Genomic DNA, 18,901 nt, shown 5'->3' with positions numbered 1-18,901 from the left:
GAAGCCGTGTCTTTGAAGTTGTCTCCCAGAAACTTCCCAGGTGAGAGGGAAATGGTGAGCCAGGCTTCAAGCAAAAGCTGATCAAGAGCCTTATGCGCGCCTTACCCACAAGCACACATCAGGGCGAGACAGCTGGGTGCCTCATGCTTCTGAAAACAACGAGCCGGCGAGCTATGAGCGGTGCGGCACGCAATTACATCGACAGCAGAAGGGATCAAAAGCCTGCACAGCAAATTGGGCCGCGTGTTACCTCGTTAAAACCTTTTTTGGCTCTGCTGATACCTCTGCTTCAAAGCCCGCTGCAGTTTCTAACGACATCGTTAGCATTTCTTATTGCAAGCCGAGAGCCTTGCCTGGGACTGGGTCTCTCCTCCAGAGGTGAAGCTCCTCGCACCCGCACCGGCTGCAGGGGAGGCTTTGGGAGGCAGAAACAGGGTCTGTAAGAGCCAGCTCCGACCCAGGATGAATTTGGCAGCCCAGGCACAGTGCACGCAGCCCCTGTGCCCCTCTCAGCCCTCAGAGGGGAAGTGCTGAGAAGGAAATGAAACAACAAGGTTTTGGCACACGCCCACTGGCCATGGGGCAGCCTGGGGGGGCTGCACCCACCCAGCAGCCTGCAGGGCTGGGAGGTTTTGCCAGGGTCCTCTCAAGCCCCCCGGGGACAGCCCAGGATTGGGAAACGGGGTGTGGAAGGGAAGAGCCTGGGCTAGGGGAAAGGATGCTTCCCTCGCTGCCGCAGCAGGAGAGCTCAGCGTCAGGAGTTTGGGGGAGGAAAAGTGAAAGGTGGGCTCGGCTCTGGTGTGATGCTGTTTCTTTATAAGGCAACACACAGAGATGTTTCCCTGGATACAGTGGGAATGAAAAGCAAGAAGCAAAATTTCTTTGATTACAGCTCCAAGGGTTGGTGAGGTGGTTTTTTTCCCCTCCAAGTCATCACTTCACCCACAAAGCTGGCGTAGGCTGCCTTATGGGGCCGGCTGGTCAGCCCAGCTCTTGGCGATGCGCTTCAGCATCTCGCTGCTTCTCGGCAAATCTCTCAGCTGACCACAGCCCACCCCCTCCACTCATAACTTGTCCCCACTGAGACTTTTTCTGGCCACAAAGCCCCCCGGTCTTACACGAGGTCAGGGATTTGAGTGATGGCTCCTCTACTAAAAGGGAGCCTAAGAAAGTGATCCCAAGCAACACACCCTAACGTAACACCCTCTTCCATGAGATTCCACACAATTTCCATCCAAAGACAATTAAGGCTGTAGTGAATGAAGCCATTCACAGCATAATTCCAGATTAATTAGCAGCGCACACAACGGCGTTATGAGTAAGGCAGCATGGCGAGGCCAGCTGCTCCAGCAGCACCATCATTTCCCCATTTCCTCCCTTGTTCCTCCCTAGGGCCGGGGAGCTGAGCAATAGCGAAACCCCCAGGGCAGACCTCTCCCGCGGGGCACACGCGCACCCTGGCAGCGTCGCGTCCCACGGACTTCTGTTGCCTGCGCATGTCCTCAGCGCCGTGGGTGAGCGGGGAGGGCAGCCTGCCTTAAGTGCCCCTCATACACGCAACCAAGCGACGGCCCTGTCCAAAGAGTGAGGGTACTTTTACCAAGCTGACGCTTAAGTGCCTTTTCTCTGCGCATTTTACCCGAATTGAAAGCGCCGTAGGCCAGCCCTCCCCACTCTCGGAGAGGGAGGCTGCCCCCCCGCAGGGAGCTGACTTGAGAAGGGACTCCAGCGCCTCTCCTCTCACCTGCCAGACCATCATCGCTCAAGATGTTTCACGTTTTTCTTTCCCTCTTGCTGCACGGCTGCTTTGCTCGGCCACGCTGGCTCAAAACGGTAGCAAGGACGTGAGAGTCACCAATTTAGGACTGGAGGAGTTTTTGTTTGGTTTTTTTTTTTGTTTTTCCTCCTTTTCCTTCTGCTTTTGCTCCCACTGTTGGCATCAGAGGAAGGAAAGAAATAGGTCCAGAGAGACAGCAAACACTTATCTACTAGTATTAGCTATCTATCCTGGAACTGGGACTACTGTCTCTGGCTGTGCTTGGAGACAGAGCGTGAAAGGACATGCCCCCGGCAAAGCTGGGATCCGGGCTCTTCAGGGAAAGCAACACAGCTGGGATCTTGCCAGCAGGGTTGGGACAAGGCATCTCCAGACCAGGCTGGGCAGGTCCCAGGACAGGGAGCCCAGCCCTGTACCCAGCCAGGCTGGGGGGACCCACACCATCTCCAGAGCTCCCTCCCTGCTGAGTGCCAGGAGCCAGGCTGTGCACCCCTGGATGGATGCCCCCGGGGCCTGTTGCTGATCTCTAGTTGGGCCGCAGCAGCCTGCGTTTTAGTTCCAGATCACTCAAACTGCTGCTCTGAAGCGTCCCTCGCCCACGTCTCCCTCCCAGCAGGGAAGGATGCAGTTTTCCACCATAGCTCCCCCCTCTCTCCCTCCCTCCCGTGCCTGTCACTGAGGCATCCCAGCCCCGCAGCCATTTCATCTGCACCCTGGGCTTTGACAAAGCAATTCTCCATTTACATTAAAGTGGTACTTGAGACAGTTTGGGGAGGAAATGGAAGAGGGTTAAATCCTAAATTTGGCAGGTCACTGCTGCTGCAGCCCAGGAACCCAGCTGGAGCTGGCTCTAATGGCCACTGCCTTCACTCTGCCCGGGGGGAAGCTGGAGCAGGAGCAAGCCGAGCGCTCAGCTGCTCTCACTGATAGTGATTTACCTCCGTCTCCCCGGGGCTGTGACAGGGCCGATTGCTCTGCCCCTCGGTTCTGCTCTTACAACAGCCTGCGGGGTCCACACTGTAACCTGCATCAATTATTTTTTATTTTTTTTTAGCCAGGTTTATTATCTTTAATGATCTAGTTTACAGAGTCTTGGTGCCAGCACAATGGTCCAGTGCAGGGACAGGAGTGTTTGAAATCAACTTTACCATCATGCCTTGCATCGTCTGACACTACGTCCCCGTGCCCCTCTCATTCAGACCCTTCCAATGCCTACTGGGATCAGCCCTGAGGTTGCATCATGCAGGCAACAAACAGAGCTCTAGCACGGACTTCCAGGAACAACTGGAACACAGGGCCTGCAGATCAGGTCCCAGTTCAATCTCTTTTCCACTCTCGCTTATTACAGCATTTGTAACCGCTCACCTGCTTGGACCATCCCCAAAATTGCAGGAAAACCTGTGTGAGGCATTTAGCAGCTCTAGAGATCCACAGAAGAGCAACTAACCTGGAGGCAGGAGAACTCACTAGCTCAAGGTTGCACTCTGCAAAGTGGAAAATGTTGTGGGATACTAATTTTGGCCCTTCCACGGGGCTGGACCAAGAGAAAAGGAAAGTTGAAGGAAAGTACTGTGCCAGTGGAAAAAAAGACACAAGTCTCTTTCCATCTTGAGCAGCATCCCAGCAGTACGCCGGCTCACACACCGCAATGCAAAGGGCACAAAAAGCAGCCTGAGCTGAAAAGGGTCATCATGCCGTCAGCACAGGTGTTAGGGCAGTTCCGCTCTGTATCACAGCAGTGCCTGGCCAGCTGGTGTTATTTCAAGATGATCCTATGATGGGGAAAGCAATGTTAATGTAATTTAAAGGGCACGCTGTTCACAAAGATACCCTACATGTTTTCTGCAAAACACTTTGGAAAAAGATCGAAGTATCTGAACGAATAAACTCCCAGATGAGAGTAACTCCAGTCCTGTTTTTAAGTGCATCCACAAGACACCAGCAGAGCAGCGCCTGTATTCCACGTGCCACGAACGCACCTCCATCCCTTCACACATCAATCCCTATTCAGGCTTTCAAAAAGCTGCAGCCTGTGTAATGTAACGTCAAAAGTTGTTCATGCTCACACTGACCCCTTGATGTGACTACACACACACGGCAGCACGTGGTGAATCTTCATCCCTCCTCCTTCTGCACATCCTCCGCCCCCCCTTTTTTCTTTTTTTAAACTTCTGCCTACACTTATGTTTCTTAATGAGAAGACTTTTTCCCCTCTCACCATTTGCTTAGACAGAAATCCCACCCTTTGAGCAGACACACGTGCTCCCCTGAGAAGGAGTTTACTGTAAGCTGCACCCTCCCTGCTCCTTGTTTACCAGCACCAGCCTTGGCAGCAGCACTTGCCGGCCGCGCCGTAGCCCTCGTGGTGAACACTGGCGCTTCCTTCCCCGGCACTTCCACCCAGGCTCTGACCCAGCCCCAGCCACAATTTCTAACTCAGACTTTCACATCAAGTTTTAAAACTCTGCCAACACAGGATGAAAAGGACGAGGTTACAATTACCAGGTGCTGGCGTCACGCTCTAGCTTTTTATGCCCTGGCTGTAGCACCAGAACACGTGAACACACCTGGCGCAGTTCAAAGGGCCGCGGACCATACGATGAATACAGCCACAGGTTTTTCTATTTCTAGCAAAAATGTAACAAAAAGTAGATTTTTCTGGGGACAAGCTGGAAGATTAGTGAAAGGCAATTTTGACAATCCATTGATAAAAGAGACTTCTAGACATCTGTCACCTCCTCCACTAACCTCACTTTCCAGTGACTCCCGAGATTGGAAATAAAAATGAAGAAGAGAGTTTGTTTGCACGGTTGTTAGTTACAGACTCAGAAATACCATCCACAGGCCAAGAACGGAACTAGCTCAGATGAAAGTCACAGCCTCCTGTTTTGAATAGGTAACTCTCTGAAAATGCACAAACGAGGTGCATTCTCTTCCTCCAAAATCCCCCGTGTTGGCCACTGCCAGCTGCCCCAGTGGCACACTGAGGGTGCCATAACACCTGATTTCGGCTACGGAGAGTCGCTCACTCGGCGCCAGGGGATGTCTGCAGCGCTGCTGACAGGACAGGCCGATGCTCTGACACCACAGGCGCTACCTTTGGAGGCGACGCGTCTGATCTTTGGTGCACCGAGGGAAGGAGGGAACGGCAACACGCGCACACAGACTGCAGCACATGGATAATCTTTATTGGTAACATCAGTGGAGCACCAGTAAACCATTACTGACTGTAGTGGTGACACACAGCTGAGGCACATGCTAAGGCACTTTTATTATATAAAAAAAAAATTAATCTTTTTTTTGTGACAGCAATTGGGACATAAGGCTCCTGCATTTAGAGCGCTTCAGGCATACAGTATGGCGCTTCATATTTAATTATTTTTACTTTGCTCATAAGTAGGTCTAAATGCAGCATATACAATATGGTTAAGAATACAGGTAAATCCAGCAACCAGTGTACGGTGTAGAAAAGTAAAGACTATCTATATATAACCATGGTCCCAATAGAAAGGCAGTGATAAAGACCTTTATTTTTTTCTTAATTACTTATTACGAGAGATACAAAGGCCTTACATATATCTGTGCAGATTAAAGGTTTTTTAATATACTCTTAGTCAATGGTGCACAATAACTAATCCCAACCCCTGGTTATAGAGCAGGTGCAAGAGGCTTGGACATGTCAATAAAAGAAGGCTTTCCCTCCCCTTATCCCCACCCTCTGCCCACTACCCTATTAAGTTCCCCTAGATTCTGTCTATTGCCATTAAATATATTTGGTCCCCCAGAGATTCTCAGACAAGCACAAGGACATTGTTCTGCTTCCCCAGCCCGTCATTAACTACTGGTCCACGCTACTTTAGATGAAACCGCTCAGAGGCAGAGACACTAACAGGACATCATTGCACTTCAGAGATCTGTCCAGACAGTAAAAATTAGAAGAGGGGAAAAAAAAAATAAAGAAAAAAAAAAAAAGGACAACTTTGGCAAGTCCTCCAGGTAACTGGTCCCAAGAGGAGCTTCCCTCTTCACCCCTCCCTGGAAACATATGAAAGAAGAAAGGGCAAGTTGCCATGGCCAAAGCACACCGTTTTTCCTGAAACTGCTCCCAAACCACGTGGGTGGGCAGATTAAAAGAGGCAGAAGTCTGAGGTCACTGAACATGATTGCCAAAAGCAAACAAAGAGGGAGGGGAAAGAATACAGAAAGGAGCTTCCCTGCAGCTAGAATCGAAGACAAAGGAGATTTACAGCAAAAATAATCTTTCCCTAACCCCACTCCCTCCAAACTGTGTAAGGATTCACCAGCAGACATGGCACAGACAGTTCTTCTACAGGCCTTTGTAGTGGCCAAACTGCTGGTCAGATTTCAGAGCCCCAACTCTTTGGCATTAAATACAGAGGATTAGGAAACTGGAAAGAGGAGGAAACTGGGAACACAGATGCCCAATGGCTCCAGATACACAGAGCTGGGCTTGCTCTGCAGACCCCCAGCCAATTTAGGAGGAGAGGGTTTGCTGAAAGTCCAATGGAAGAGGGGAGGGTGGATGGGTCACTCCATCATGTGTAACCTGGGTCAAATGGGAGGACTTATTCAGTAGCTTTGGCGTCACCAGCATCTGCCTTGCCGTCCACTTCCTCATCGGAGCACTCTCCTGTACCCTTCCTGACAATTCGACGTGTCACAACAAATGGCAGGTCCCCGCGCCTAGGGTGGGATGGACAGTACATCAGTAAGACAAGGTTTCAGTGAACTCACCAGACAGGACAGGCTTTGGAAATAATCATAGAATGGTTTGGGTTGGAAGGGACCTTAAAGATCATCTAGTTCCAACTCCCCAGCCATGGGCAGGGACACCTCCCTCCCACTAGACCAGGGTTGCTCAAAGCCCCAAAACAGGTAAGGAAGTACCTGGCCATGCTGTTTGCTGCGGGCAGCTGCCACTGGGAGCAGTTACAGCAAGACTACACTGGACTGGCTGCCAAGGTATTGCACAAAATGCTCTGCCTTACCTGAGTTTGCTCTTCAGGGAGCTGACTTCTCTATTCATTGCATCGGCTGTTTCAGTGGCATCCTCCAGCTCACGCTGGAGCTTCCTACGGGATGCGTTAGCTCGCTGGGCCTCCTCTTCTGCTTCCTCAAGCTGGCGTTTCAGCTGCTTCAAGCGCAAGTTTGCCTTGTCCGCCTGAGCGTGTACGGGGAGAGGAAAAAAAAAAAGAAAAAAAAAAAAGAGAAGAGCTCAATGTTTCCCCAGTTACAGCACAGTAGGTAGAGCAGCAAAAAGCAGAATTTCCAAAGCCCCTCTTCCCTTTCTGAAGGAAGCCACCTAGGACTTGACAGCTCCAAGCTTTTCCTTAAAAGCATTACATTTTCATCTGTGTCATCTTGCAATTATGACAGTGAGGGAAAAGAAGAGAAATCCATAGGAAGGTTAATGCCAGAGGCCTTTTACATGGAGATGATGCCTTGGTCACAGAAGGGAAGTCCTCCCACCAGAAGACTCACCAATGCTGCAGGTAACCATACACACCTGATCTTTGAATTGCTCAGCATTACGCCTCTCATCATCCACCTGCAGCAAGATATCTTTCAGCTTCTTCTCGGCACGACGCACCTGCTTGCTGGCAGCCTGGCGCTCCCTACACAGAAATACAGTGATGCTCAGACAAGAACTTATCTCCCATTGTTCCCAACAAGATGACCTGACTTGAGCAAATTAGAAACTAGGAAGATAGCAAAAGTCATCCTACTTAGAAAAAAAGGGGGGATGGGAGGCAATGTTTCCCAAAAATGACCAAAAGGCACTGATGTCACACAGATATGACCTTTCCTGAAGCTACAGAGGGACAGCAAGTGTACCACAGCTGCAGTTTTATGAGTGATTAAGTCTGGAAGAAGCTAGAAGTTTCTATAGTGAAAAACAAGGAAGGTTTACCAAGATCTTACATCTGTACTACCCAGTATACCTAGGATGAAGCCTTCACTCACTCTCGTAAAATCAGAATTTGTTCAGAAGAACTTAAAATGCCAGAGTGGGTGGAGGTTTGTAAAACAGACAGAGTTTATACTAGGACATACTTTGTCTCCATGTCCAACTGCTCTTCCAGCTGCGCTATCTTTGCTTCCAAGGCTGTGATGGTAGCCTTGTACTTGGACTTTACTGCACTCTCCATCTCCTGCAGTTTGAGCTTCAGCTCCTTGTTCTGGCGCTCCATCTGCTGGCGAGCGTTCTCATTCTTCTGTGTGTTGCTACGCTCAGCATTCAGGTCAGCATTCATCTGATCAATCTGCAGAGAGAAGTACTCAGCATATCGAGCGCTGCAGCCCAAAAGGCTGATTTATTTCTCAGACACATGCTGACACACAAAGAAAAAAGGACCCTCGGGGTGAGCTGAATACCTGGAATAACTCCGATACAGAGGGAGCTGTTTGTAGGCAGGCTACTTCTCAGAATATCTTAGTTTACCCAGATTTTCAAAGTAATTCCTTGAATAACAGGTTTATCAACCTCCTCTTAGGGCTAAATTTGACAATCGCATACAATGCTTTCTGGGGTGAAGGCCTGAGGCAAGTGGATCCAATATGTGTGCTTTACTAATTTATCATTTATTTACTGTCTGTCTACTTCCACTACAAAGAAGCAGCTTAAAAATACCGACATTCAAAGGTGAAAGGGCAAGAACTTGGTCCACTTCCAAACCAGGGCTGTGGCTAACAGTCAACCAAGTAGAGAATTATGTGCTCATCCACCAGAGTGAACAATCGTTTGGGAAATGATCAGCCCTAGCTCCTTGGTTTTGGAGCACTAAGAAAACAACATGCTTGACTCTCAAAGTTGGGCAGATAAAATATGGCAGAGAACACGCAGATTAAGATCACGGTTTCTATAGCAGCCTAACAAATTCCATATGGTTAGTCCATTTGAAGAAGCATAGAACTGGCAGAAAAGTCATTTTCCAAACACACTGTGGCACTGTTCAGCATGCCAAGTTGGAGCAGCATGCTACAGCTCATCTTTCTCATAATTCCTTTATATAGGAAAAAGGGACTGGGAGTTTTTGGGTTTGTTTTGTTGTTTGTGTTTTTTAAATAAACTTGGGAGATTGTTCCAGCTACCCAATGATCTAAATGATCAAAAACAGTGAGTTAACATCACCTCTGACTGCCCACCCTATTTTCTGTATTGTGGTATTCATGTGTTTCATCTTGCTTGCTTCTACGGACTTCTGAGGGCCTGCACTGTACACGAAGCAGCAGCTGGCATTACTTTGAGTGCAGTTTGACAATTTACACAGACTAGAGAACCCCTGCTGGCACATGCAGCCTGAACAGGTACCTGAAGATTTGCCTTCTTGAGCCGGTCATTGATTATCTCTGTGTTGCCCTGTTCTTCTTCTAACTCCTCCTCCAGCTGAGCTATCCGTGCCTCCAGGCGTCTCTTTTCCTCCATAGCCAGTGCTCTATAGGACACAGAATCATGAAATCATGTTGGTGGCACTAATGCCTTGGGGAAAATTCACCGTTTCTAATTTTACAGGATAAGCTCAGTCTTTCCAGAGCAGAGGGGATACAGCGCGTGCTGCAGTCTACATAAAAATAACAGCTTGCAAAGTATTTTCTCAAACCAGATCCTCCACCCTTAAACAGGGAACATTACTCACCCTTTACCACTGTTGTTGGCAATCTCATCAGCCAGCTCATCCCTTTCTTGCTGGGCCTGGCGCTTGGCACGCTCAGCAGCTGCAAGTTCCTGGAATGAAAACGAGACGGTCAGTGATCCAATGGGAAGCTACCAATTAATGCAGCATAGAAAAAAGTAGTTACTGGTAAAGGGTGGTATGGTCTCTAGCTAGATCCAGACTTAATTATAAGACACGGTCTGTTCCCCACCCACCCCACAGCTTCCTTTGTTTTCTACACTCCTGTCACAGCTGTCAAAAAAGGTCCAAATTCTGCATTTTGAAGCGGACCTCATATTTGAGCAGAGCAAAAAGTACAAAAGAAAGGAAATAACCACTCGAGGTTAGACTGCTACACTTAGTTTTTGGCCAAAGAAAACGAACAAGCCCTTCACTTGAACGCATATTCCATTACCTCCTGTAATTGGATCATCTCTGCCTCCATGCTCTTCAGCTTCTTCTCATTTTCTTTGGCCTGTGCCAAGATCTCTTCTCTGGAAGTACGTGTGTCCTCCAGTTCCCGCATGTAATCCTTCATCTGTGCCTGAAAAGGGAGAACAAAAAAAAGATGAATTTCAGAGCATCCACATTAACAACTTGCGTTTGTTTGTCTTAAGGAAACATGAAGAGAAAACAGAAACAGGGATTCATCTTCAGCTACCAAAAAGGTTGCTGTATAAACAAAAGGAATCGTCCTTTTCCTGTTTCACAATTAACAAGGAGAAGCAGTAACGGATGCAAACAGACCTGCTTAAATTGCAGAAAAAAAAAAATAATCTCATCAGATACAGAGGGAGGAAAGGGAGGGTACAGCAAGCTTTCTAGTGAAGCAATAGAATGGACAGTCTAGGGAGGATTTGGAGTTTTTCCTAAGAACAGATCAGACAAATGCTTGTAGGAATTACAAAAGCATAACAGAACTGTCTTGGGGCAGGAGAAGGCCTAAATGGTATTTAAGTCCCTCTAAGCTTTGCAGCTCCATAATCCTTTCCAAAAACACTGACACAAGGCGAGCACTAGAGTGGACTTTCCTACAGCTTGTCTCCCAGGGAGTTAAACAGGCAGATCAGGGTTAGAAGGATGTTTGAAATGCCAATAAATCTTTTGCAGTAAATTGCTACAAGGCTCTGCTGCTCTTGTGACACTGATGCATGGTTCTCATGAGGTGAAATCTTGTATCCCATTTCCCTGGGTAAACGCTCTACACTGACAGCTAAAACAGTTGCAGCTTCTCACCTGCAGTTTGCGGAGCTGCTTGATGGCTTCTTCACGATTCTTGTTAGCAGTGTCTATATGGCTTTCCAAATCCTTCAGGTCCATCTCTAGCTTCTTCCTGGCAGCCACGGCAATGGAGCGCTGTTTTCGTTCATCTTCCAATTCCGCCTCCATCTCCCGCACCTGTATGGAGAAATACAGGCATCAATGTTTCAGCTCCTTGATTTCCCAACAGCTACTTTTCGCTTTCAAACTTCCCTTTCAAACTGTACCTAAGTGCAAGCATGTGACTTGTTTTCATTCTTCCTGGCAGGGGGATGGGGCTAGCATTCCTTGCTAATAAAGCTACACGGGTTCCTTTGATAGACAAAGGCTGTTTGAACAAGCATGCACACAAGGAGGAAAGTCTCTCACAGCTTTGCATCGCTGCCCGGAGAGTTACCAGTAAGAAGAATCTTTGGATTGGCACTGTCTGTTTAACCATCTTTGGACACAAGTGCCTTTGTGTACAGAACACTTTCAGGATTTACAGAGCAATTCTTACTTGTCTAATCAGCTGTTTCTTCTTCTCTTCATTCTGTTCATCACGTCCCTGGAGGTCCCGGTCAAACTGTGCCTTCATGGCCTGTTGGTTCACTTCTAGCCGGAGTTTGGCATCCTCTGTGGCCTGCAGTTCATCCTCCAGCTCTTCCAGCTGTGTCTTCATCTCCTCCACCTGCTGTTCCAGGGCTCGCTTAGCTTTCTCCAGCTCATGGACCTACAGCACAGTACCACACGTGAGGTTTCCTTAAAGAGCACAGACAATTTCACCTCTCCTAAGTCTAAGAACACTACATCTGTCCCTTGTATTAGGGCAGAAATACCCCTCAAAGCCAGCTGCTCACACACTGCAAGCTGCCAGTGTGAATCACGATTACCTATTAGTTCTGGTCATGTATGTGTGGTGGTGGGGAGAAAGAGAAAGCATTTGTTAGCCCAGACCTGACCTACTGCAGACTTACCAGAACTGAACACCTCTGGTTCTGACATAATTCAAAAAACTACCTTTTAGCCTCTGAACTTTTTCTTTTCCTTCCTGCTTATCAAAACATTTTTTTGTCTTGAAATATTGGGGTTACTGTCTTTTATTGCCTGGCTAATCCCTGTATTTTAGGCTCACATTAAACCTTCATCTCAACCACAACGATACCAGTTAATTTTCAGTTTGCCACTACCTCATCCGGGTCATTTCCAGACTCTCCCAACCCATCTTTCTCACCTACTAAGGTAATACAAACATAACATTCACAAACTCACAATGTATCCAGCATTCTCTTCTACAGAATATCCTCTTCTACAGAATATCCGGTATTTTATTCTACATTACTCTGTGTTCACAGTAGCATAAGCTTTTTGCAGTATTAAACTAACAGTATCACCTGTGTGACATTTCCTGCCCGGATATTTTAACTTCATACTTACACTTTTCCCAACATCATCCTTTGAACTCATCAGGTCTTCCATCTCTGTGCGGAACTGCTTATTGATTCGTTCCAGCTCAGCTTTCTGCTCTATGGCTTCTTCCAGGGCTCTGGCCAAGGAGAGGGCCTTAGTCTCCTTCTCACGGGCTTCTGCCTCAGCGCGGTCCCGTTCTTCTGCATACTTGGCGGAGATGTTCTTCTCCTCTGCCAAGAGCTATAAGAGCACAGCATCAGTATTCTGAGAAATTACTGACAATTCTCTAACAAGGTAAACATACATCTTTTTGTTACTGCCTTCTCAATACTGTTCTGCCATGGATAGAAGGAACCAAGAAAATACAGCTTCAAAGAATGAAGCATGCCATCCCACCTTTAGTAACTGTTATGACCCCAAATGAACAAACTTCTGATTTCCTAGGCCTCCAACCTATTATTTCCAACTTTCTCTCAAAGATGATCTGCAAACACCACTTTGAACTTGATCTTGTTATCCCTTTGGGAAAAGGAGCATTGCTAAACTTCTTACATATGGAACAAAATTAATTTACTTCTATGAAAGCTCATTTCTCCAATCTACATGCTATGCCTTAGTTCAGAAATAAATATGCATTCTCCAAGCAGCATTGCTTAGATATTCTTAAGGCAGATCTGTCAATAAGATGCACCTACTGAATGCCCAATGACTGAAGTCATACCTGATCAAACTTCTTCTGCTTCTTCTCTAGGTTGGAAACAATCTGCCGCTGATGATCCAGGTCTACAGTGAGGTCATCCAGCTCTTGCTGCAGGCGGGTCTTCGTTTTTTCCAGCTTGTCATATGCAGCTGTCTTCTCCTCATAACGCTGGCTCAAGCCCTCCAAGTCCTTCTGCAGCTTCTTCCTGGCTTCCTCTGCTGTCTCCAGGCAGCCCAGACCATCATCCATCTTCTTCTTCGCATCTATTGCCTGAAGGACAGAAAAGATCGCATGTGAAGCCATGCCACAAATAATGCTATCTGTAGTTTACTGGCACCAGAAGTTGAAGAAATAAGTCTGCTCATTTCTGAAGGTATTACTTCCCCCTCAAATAATACTGTATGACTGAATTACCAGAGGAATTCCTGGATAGAAATCTACAAGTTGTCTGTATGATTATCAAAGACCTCTTCATTTCCTCTCTCCCCCAAGTCAGCAGGATCACCCTTTCCCAGGAAAGATGCTGTTACTAGAAGACAATTCTGCATTTAGATTTCACCTCCTTCAAGACAGACCTGCGCTTATGCGTCCTCTCACAAGTCCTTAGTTTATGGGATGTGGACTCCATACCTGTTGCTGAAGAACAGAGATCTGTTTCTCCAGGTTTCTCTTTGCTTCCTCTTCTTCTTCCAATTGCTCTTTCAAACTGTTCTTCTCATCCTCCATTTGCTTCAGCTTAGTGCTGAGGCTGAGTTTTAGGCGAGTCTCCTCCTGCAGCAGCTCCTATAAAGCAAACGCCCCGGTGGAATTCAGCACTGCTCCTTGGCTTTAAAGGCTAACAATCCTCACCCACTCTCTCCAGAAGGAGTACTTTTGAAGTTGAGTTTAAACATGCAACTTATTTCACAGATAAGACAACCAAAGACAGAATTTAAATAATTGTCTTCCAGTGAGTCAGTACAGAAACAAAATATTCAGAAGGGTCCTATTCTCTTGTACGCTGTAATGATTGAAGTATACTACTTCACTACACAAGCCATCCACAGTCCTTTCTGGAGTCCTCCGAATAACACACAAAGCATTAAAACTTTTCCCAACAACAGTGTGACTGTACTCTGCTGCATGACTGCATGACACATGCATGACTGCACGAATATCAATACTGATATTCAAGTATCAAAGAAACAGACAAAAGGCTAAAGTGATTTAGCATGGTTAAAAATGTTGGTCTTATCAGAAATGTAAGACACTGGTCATTTACCAACAACGCTTGTTGACTTATGCTGCCAGTGCTTGAGTTGAAGGATCTTGTAGAGACTAGTAAGACCAGTCTTCAAACCAGTGCATAATTTTTTGTACTGGGCACTATCTTTGAGTCTGTTTTTCAAAAAGAGCAATAAGTAGACAGAACTGTTCAAGGCTACTTAGTATCTGAAGCGTGTTCTTCCTTTCCCTTCCAACTTGGTACTCCATGCTTTACCAAAAGAGCTATATTCTATTAACAGTAAATGGTTGTTTTATCCCAAAGTATAAGAATCAGCATGATTTTTTTCCTGAAAAAAATACCAATTTTTTTTAATAAATCACTTCCCTGACATTCACTAGGAAATAAATTTTTCTGCTTAACTTCACAAATTTACCAGAAATCACACACACACAACCCCTGTCAAATACTGAACATGAAGATCTCAAACAAGAAACTAGATTTCCAGTGCAGTTCTAACATTAAAGAGCTCTCAAGCAGAAAAGTGATACAGGAGGACTTCTAAACCTAAAACAGGGAAAGTTACATATGGTCCACATATTGAGGAAACGGAAGGAAGATAAACAGCTTGTTTCTGTAGAAATGCTCTCAATACCATGCAATATAACCCCTTAGCAAAAAACAGACCCAATCCTTTGAAGTGTTGTATATCCAGTAATTAATGGTGTCCAGAGTGATTTCTCACTTTAAGAATTTGCGACGGACACTGGCTGCACCACACACGGATGCCTTGGCTTCCAAAGCTCTCACCTGTGTATCCTGAAGCTGTGATTCCAGAGCAGAGAAGTCCTTTGCTAATTTGATTGATTTGCTGTCAGATTGGTTCAAAAGACCTGTGACATTGTCCAACTCGACCTGAAGGAGAGATCAGAGTTTCAGTTATTAAATGCATCAGCAAAAACAAAGCGAGAAAGAGATGAGCAGCTACGAGACCCAAAAGTGAAAGCTAAGGCACCTCTCAAAAGTAAGGTATGTGTATAATCTCTCAGGGGAACGAATACATCATTTCCAAAGTCCCAGGGACGAAATACGACAAGTCAAAGAGATTTTTACTTGGGATTACCTCTGTTGCAACAGCTTCCCCGTTTTGGTTGTTTGGAGTTTTTTTTAAGGCCTAGATGAGATTTTAGACAGCCTGGCAAGAATTTTAAAAGCTTCTATTAAACTAACTCTATTTTGTGGTATCTGCTTCAGGACTGTATCTAGAGTCTCAAAATCACATTTTTGCACCCCAAAAGGTAGTGCACACACCGTCACTGCTCAACTTTTAATGACAACCCTCCATAAAGAAGGCGGCAGAAGACAATGCTCCGTGTGAATCAAAGGGATTTGTTGTTCCCTTAAAGAAATGAGGGGAAAACCCTAAATTTCCACATCACCCTTGAACCACACCTCATCACCATCAACCATATTACAAAGACTCAAGACACTGACTTTCAAATAAGTTGCACAATCATCTGTTCGTGCCAGTCTAGGTTCGCAAGCAGCTGAATGTTTACAGAACTGTTCTGTACAAACTGTTGCATGCTGAAGGGGAGCAGACACGCTTTAAGGCTTACAAAACTCAAATGGCAACTGGTTAGTTACCTCACTTTCTCAGGGCTGCTCGTGAAAAGAGACATCAATCCAAATGTCCTGCCCTGGCAATGAGTTAAGGAGTTTGCATAGTCCTTGGGAAGCAAACTATGGATTTGCTTTTTGTAGGAACTTTATCCTCAGGAGGAACAACATTTTTGAACTAGCTACGTGGTAGTACTTACTATCCTCCAGCCTTTTCTCTCTAGCTTTGGGCTGAATCAGAAGCTAAGGAAAACTCATACCACTCACCTGCAATTTGTTAACCCTCTCAGCCAGTTCGGTCTTCACTCTTTCGCCTTCTGTAAATTTCACCTGCAGTTCTTGGAGCTGAGCATCTACTTTTTTCCGCTTGTGCTCAGCATCCCCTTTGCCTTGCAGAAGAACCTTCACCTCATTGGACAGTTCAGCCTTCTCACTTTCCAGAGCTTGCTTTGCTTTTTCAAGGTTTGCTTTCACCTAAAGAGGAAAAATAAAACCAGCAAAATCCCTCAGACTTTAGATCAGGCAGGTTCCTTCCACGGAGTATATATTTCAGCCCAGCAGGCAAGCTACTGTTGTGCGTTTAGTGGCTAAGTTGTAGGCTTCTTACTCAAAAAAAACCCCAATTTTAACAGCCTGCCACAGAGAAGCAGGACATAATCTAACAATCAGAGGAGACAGCAATACAGGGGATAGTCTTGCACCATCAGATTTTCAAGTTAAACACTATGCAAGTCAACAAGTGCTAGCAGTGAAAAGAATGTCTTGTATGCAGTATAACGTGCCTGATGGGAATAAAGAATGAATTCAACTACGTAAAACAACTTCATATATGCTTCATAGTGAAAAGCGATCTACCACGGTAGGAAGAGTACACATATGAGAAGCCTAGTATCATGAACACTTCGTGTTCTTCTGCAGCTTTAAGACATAGTCATAGAGCAGCTATAATTTCAGGGAGGCTGACTGAAATTATAAGTTTCAAGCACAACAAAAAGAGCTTCTACAAGTATATTGGAAGCAAAAGGAAGACCAGAGAAGTTGTAGGCCCACTGCTGAATGAGGCAGGAGTCATGGTGACGGAGGATGTGGAGAAGGCAGAGTTACTGAATGCCTTCTTTGCTTCGGTCTTTTCTGCTCGGCCCAGCCCTCAGGAGTCCCAGGCATTGAATAAAGTAACAGGGAAAGAAGACGACTTCCCTTGGGTTGAGGAGGAGCGAGTGAGGGACCAATTAGATCATCTAGATATTCACAAGTCCATGGGCCCTGATGGGATGCACCCGAGAGTGCTGAGGGAGCTGGCAGAAGTCATTGCTGGGCCGCTCTCCATCATCTTTGAAAAGTCCTGGAGAACAGGCGAGGTGCCTGGGGACTGGAGGGAAGCCAACGTCACTCCAGTCTTCAAGAAAGGCAAGAAGGAGGAGCCGGGGAACTACAGGCCGGTCAGCCTCACCTCCATCCCTGGAAAGATGATGGAACAGCTTGTTCTGGGTGTCATCTCAAGGCACGTGGAGGAAAGGAAAGCTATCAGAAGTACTCAGCATGGATTCACCAAGGGGAAATCATGTCTGACTAATCTGATAGCCTTCTACGATGGCATGACTGGATGGATAGATGAGGGGAGGGCGGTAGATGTGGTCTACCTTGACTTAAGCAAGGCGTTTGACACGGTCTCCCACAGCATCCTCATAGGGAAGCTTAGGAAGTGTGGGTTAGATGAATGGACAGTGGGGTGGATAGAAAACTGGTTGAAAGATAGAGCTCAGAGGGTTGTGATTAGGGGCACAGAGTCTAGTTGGAGACCAGTGACGAGTGGTGTTCCCCAGGGGTCAGTACTGGGTCCAGTCCTCTTCAACATATTCATCAATGACCTGGATGAGGGGATAGAGTGCACCCTCAGCAAGTTTGCTGATGACACCAAGCTGGGTGGGGTGTCTGACACACCGGAAGGCTGTGCCGCCATACAGAGAGACCTGGACAGGTTGGAGAGTTGGGCAGAGAGGAACCTTATGAAGTTCAACAAGGGCAAGTGTAGGGTGCTGCACCTGGGAAGGAACAACCCCATGCACCAGTACAGGTTGGGGGCAGACCTGCTGGAGAGCAGCTCAGCTGAAAGAGACCTGGGAGTCCTGGTGGACAACAGGCTGACCATGAGTCAGCAATGTGCCCTTGTGGCCAAGAAGGCCAATGGCATCCTGGGGTGCATCAAGAAGAGTGTGGCCAGCAGGTCGAGGGAGGTCATCCTACCCCTCTACTCTGCCTTGGTGAGGCCGCACCTGGAGTACTGTGTCCAGTTCTGGGCTCCCCGGTTCAAGAGGGACAGGGAACTGCTGGAAAGGGTGCAGCAGAGGGCTACAAAGATGATTGGGGGACTGGAACACCTCTCTTATGAGGAAAGGCTGAGGGATTTGGGTCTCTTCAGTCTGGAAAAAAGACGGCTGAGGGGTGACCTTATCAACGCTTATAAATACTTAAAGGGTGGGTGTCAGGAGGATGGGGCCAGGCTCTTTTCAGTGGTGCCCGGGGACAGGACAAGAGGCAATGGGCACAAACTTGAACATAGGAAGTTCCACCTAAACATGAGGAGGAACTTCTTTACCCTGAGGGTGACAGAGCACTGGAACAGGCTGCCCAGAGAGGTGGTGGAGTCTCCAACTCTGGAGACATTCAAAACCCGCCTGGACATGTTCCTGTGCAACCTGCTCTAGGTGACCCTGCTCTGGCAGGGGGGTTGGACTAGATGATCTCCAGAGGTCCCTTCCAACCCTATGATTCTATGATTCTATGATTCTATGACTGCTTTGGCCTTGTGTTTTCTGTTCCACGTACCCGTTTGGTTTGCTCTAACTGTTCTGCCAGCTCTTCAATAGCTTGTGAATGCTTCTGCCTCATCTCTTGGATTTGAGCTTCATGAGTCTTTGCCTCATCTTCAAGGGTCTTCTTCAAAACCGTTACTTCTTGTTCTCTCTTTGACCTGCAAAATTCACAGTTTCCATTTAGATGCCAAGGAGAGAATGAAACAGATGTGTATATCCGCCAACAGCATCTCTAATGCAGAAAAATGCCAAGGTCTGTTTGGCCCTACACACTATAAAGACACTTGTAGAAGCTAAAACTTAGCATTGCACCCTTCTTAAGTGCAAGCTGTCAGCATTACTTTCAGCCTAAGAAGTAGCAGCCTGAAAGTATGAATGTTTCAGGGGTATCACTAACGCTATGTTTAGGGAGCAAATTAAGTTTCTTGCATCAGGTGAGGTAATGCGCTTTTGACTACAGCT

General features: G+C 46.8%; 1 protein-coding gene across 1 annotated transcript in view; it reads right to left on the bottom strand.

Moving 5' to 3' along the window:
* Positions 1 to 4,944: 4,944 nt before the first annotated feature.
* Positions 4,945 to 18,901, bottom strand: part of MYH9 (myosin heavy chain 9) — a 74,568-nt gene continuing 60,611 nt past the window's right edge. Inside the window, exons 27-41 of the mRNA XM_074580049.1 lie at positions 18,453 to 18,597; positions 15,894 to 16,100; positions 14,817 to 14,921; positions 13,433 to 13,585; positions 12,824 to 13,072; positions 12,130 to 12,342; positions 11,213 to 11,425; positions 10,690 to 10,851; positions 9,869 to 9,997; positions 9,436 to 9,524; positions 9,111 to 9,234; positions 7,853 to 8,061; positions 7,305 to 7,413; positions 6,787 to 6,959; positions 4,945 to 6,481 (exon numbers count right to left, since the gene is read on the bottom strand). Coding sequence (XP_074436150.1) covers positions 6,364 to 6,481; positions 6,787 to 6,959; positions 7,305 to 7,413; positions 7,853 to 8,061; positions 9,111 to 9,234; positions 9,436 to 9,524; positions 9,869 to 9,997; positions 10,690 to 10,851; positions 11,213 to 11,425; positions 12,130 to 12,342; positions 12,824 to 13,072; positions 13,433 to 13,585; positions 14,817 to 14,921; positions 15,894 to 16,100; positions 18,453 to 18,597 — 2,398 coding nt within the window. The 3' untranslated portion in view covers positions 4,945 to 6,363. The remainder of the gene's footprint in view (positions 6,482 to 6,786; positions 6,960 to 7,304; positions 7,414 to 7,852; positions 8,062 to 9,110; positions 9,235 to 9,435; positions 9,525 to 9,868; positions 9,998 to 10,689; positions 10,852 to 11,212; positions 11,426 to 12,129; positions 12,343 to 12,823; positions 13,073 to 13,432; positions 13,586 to 14,816; positions 14,922 to 15,893; positions 16,101 to 18,452; positions 18,598 to 18,901) is intronic.

This window comes from Larus michahellis, chromosome 1, assembly GCF_964199755.1.
Source record: "Larus michahellis chromosome 1, bLarMic1.1, whole genome shotgun sequence".
NCBI lineage: Eukaryota > Metazoa > Chordata > Aves > Charadriiformes > Laridae > Larus > Larus michahellis.
Note: the sequence above shows the minus strand (reverse complement) of the source record. Positions and strands in the feature narration are given on the sequence as shown.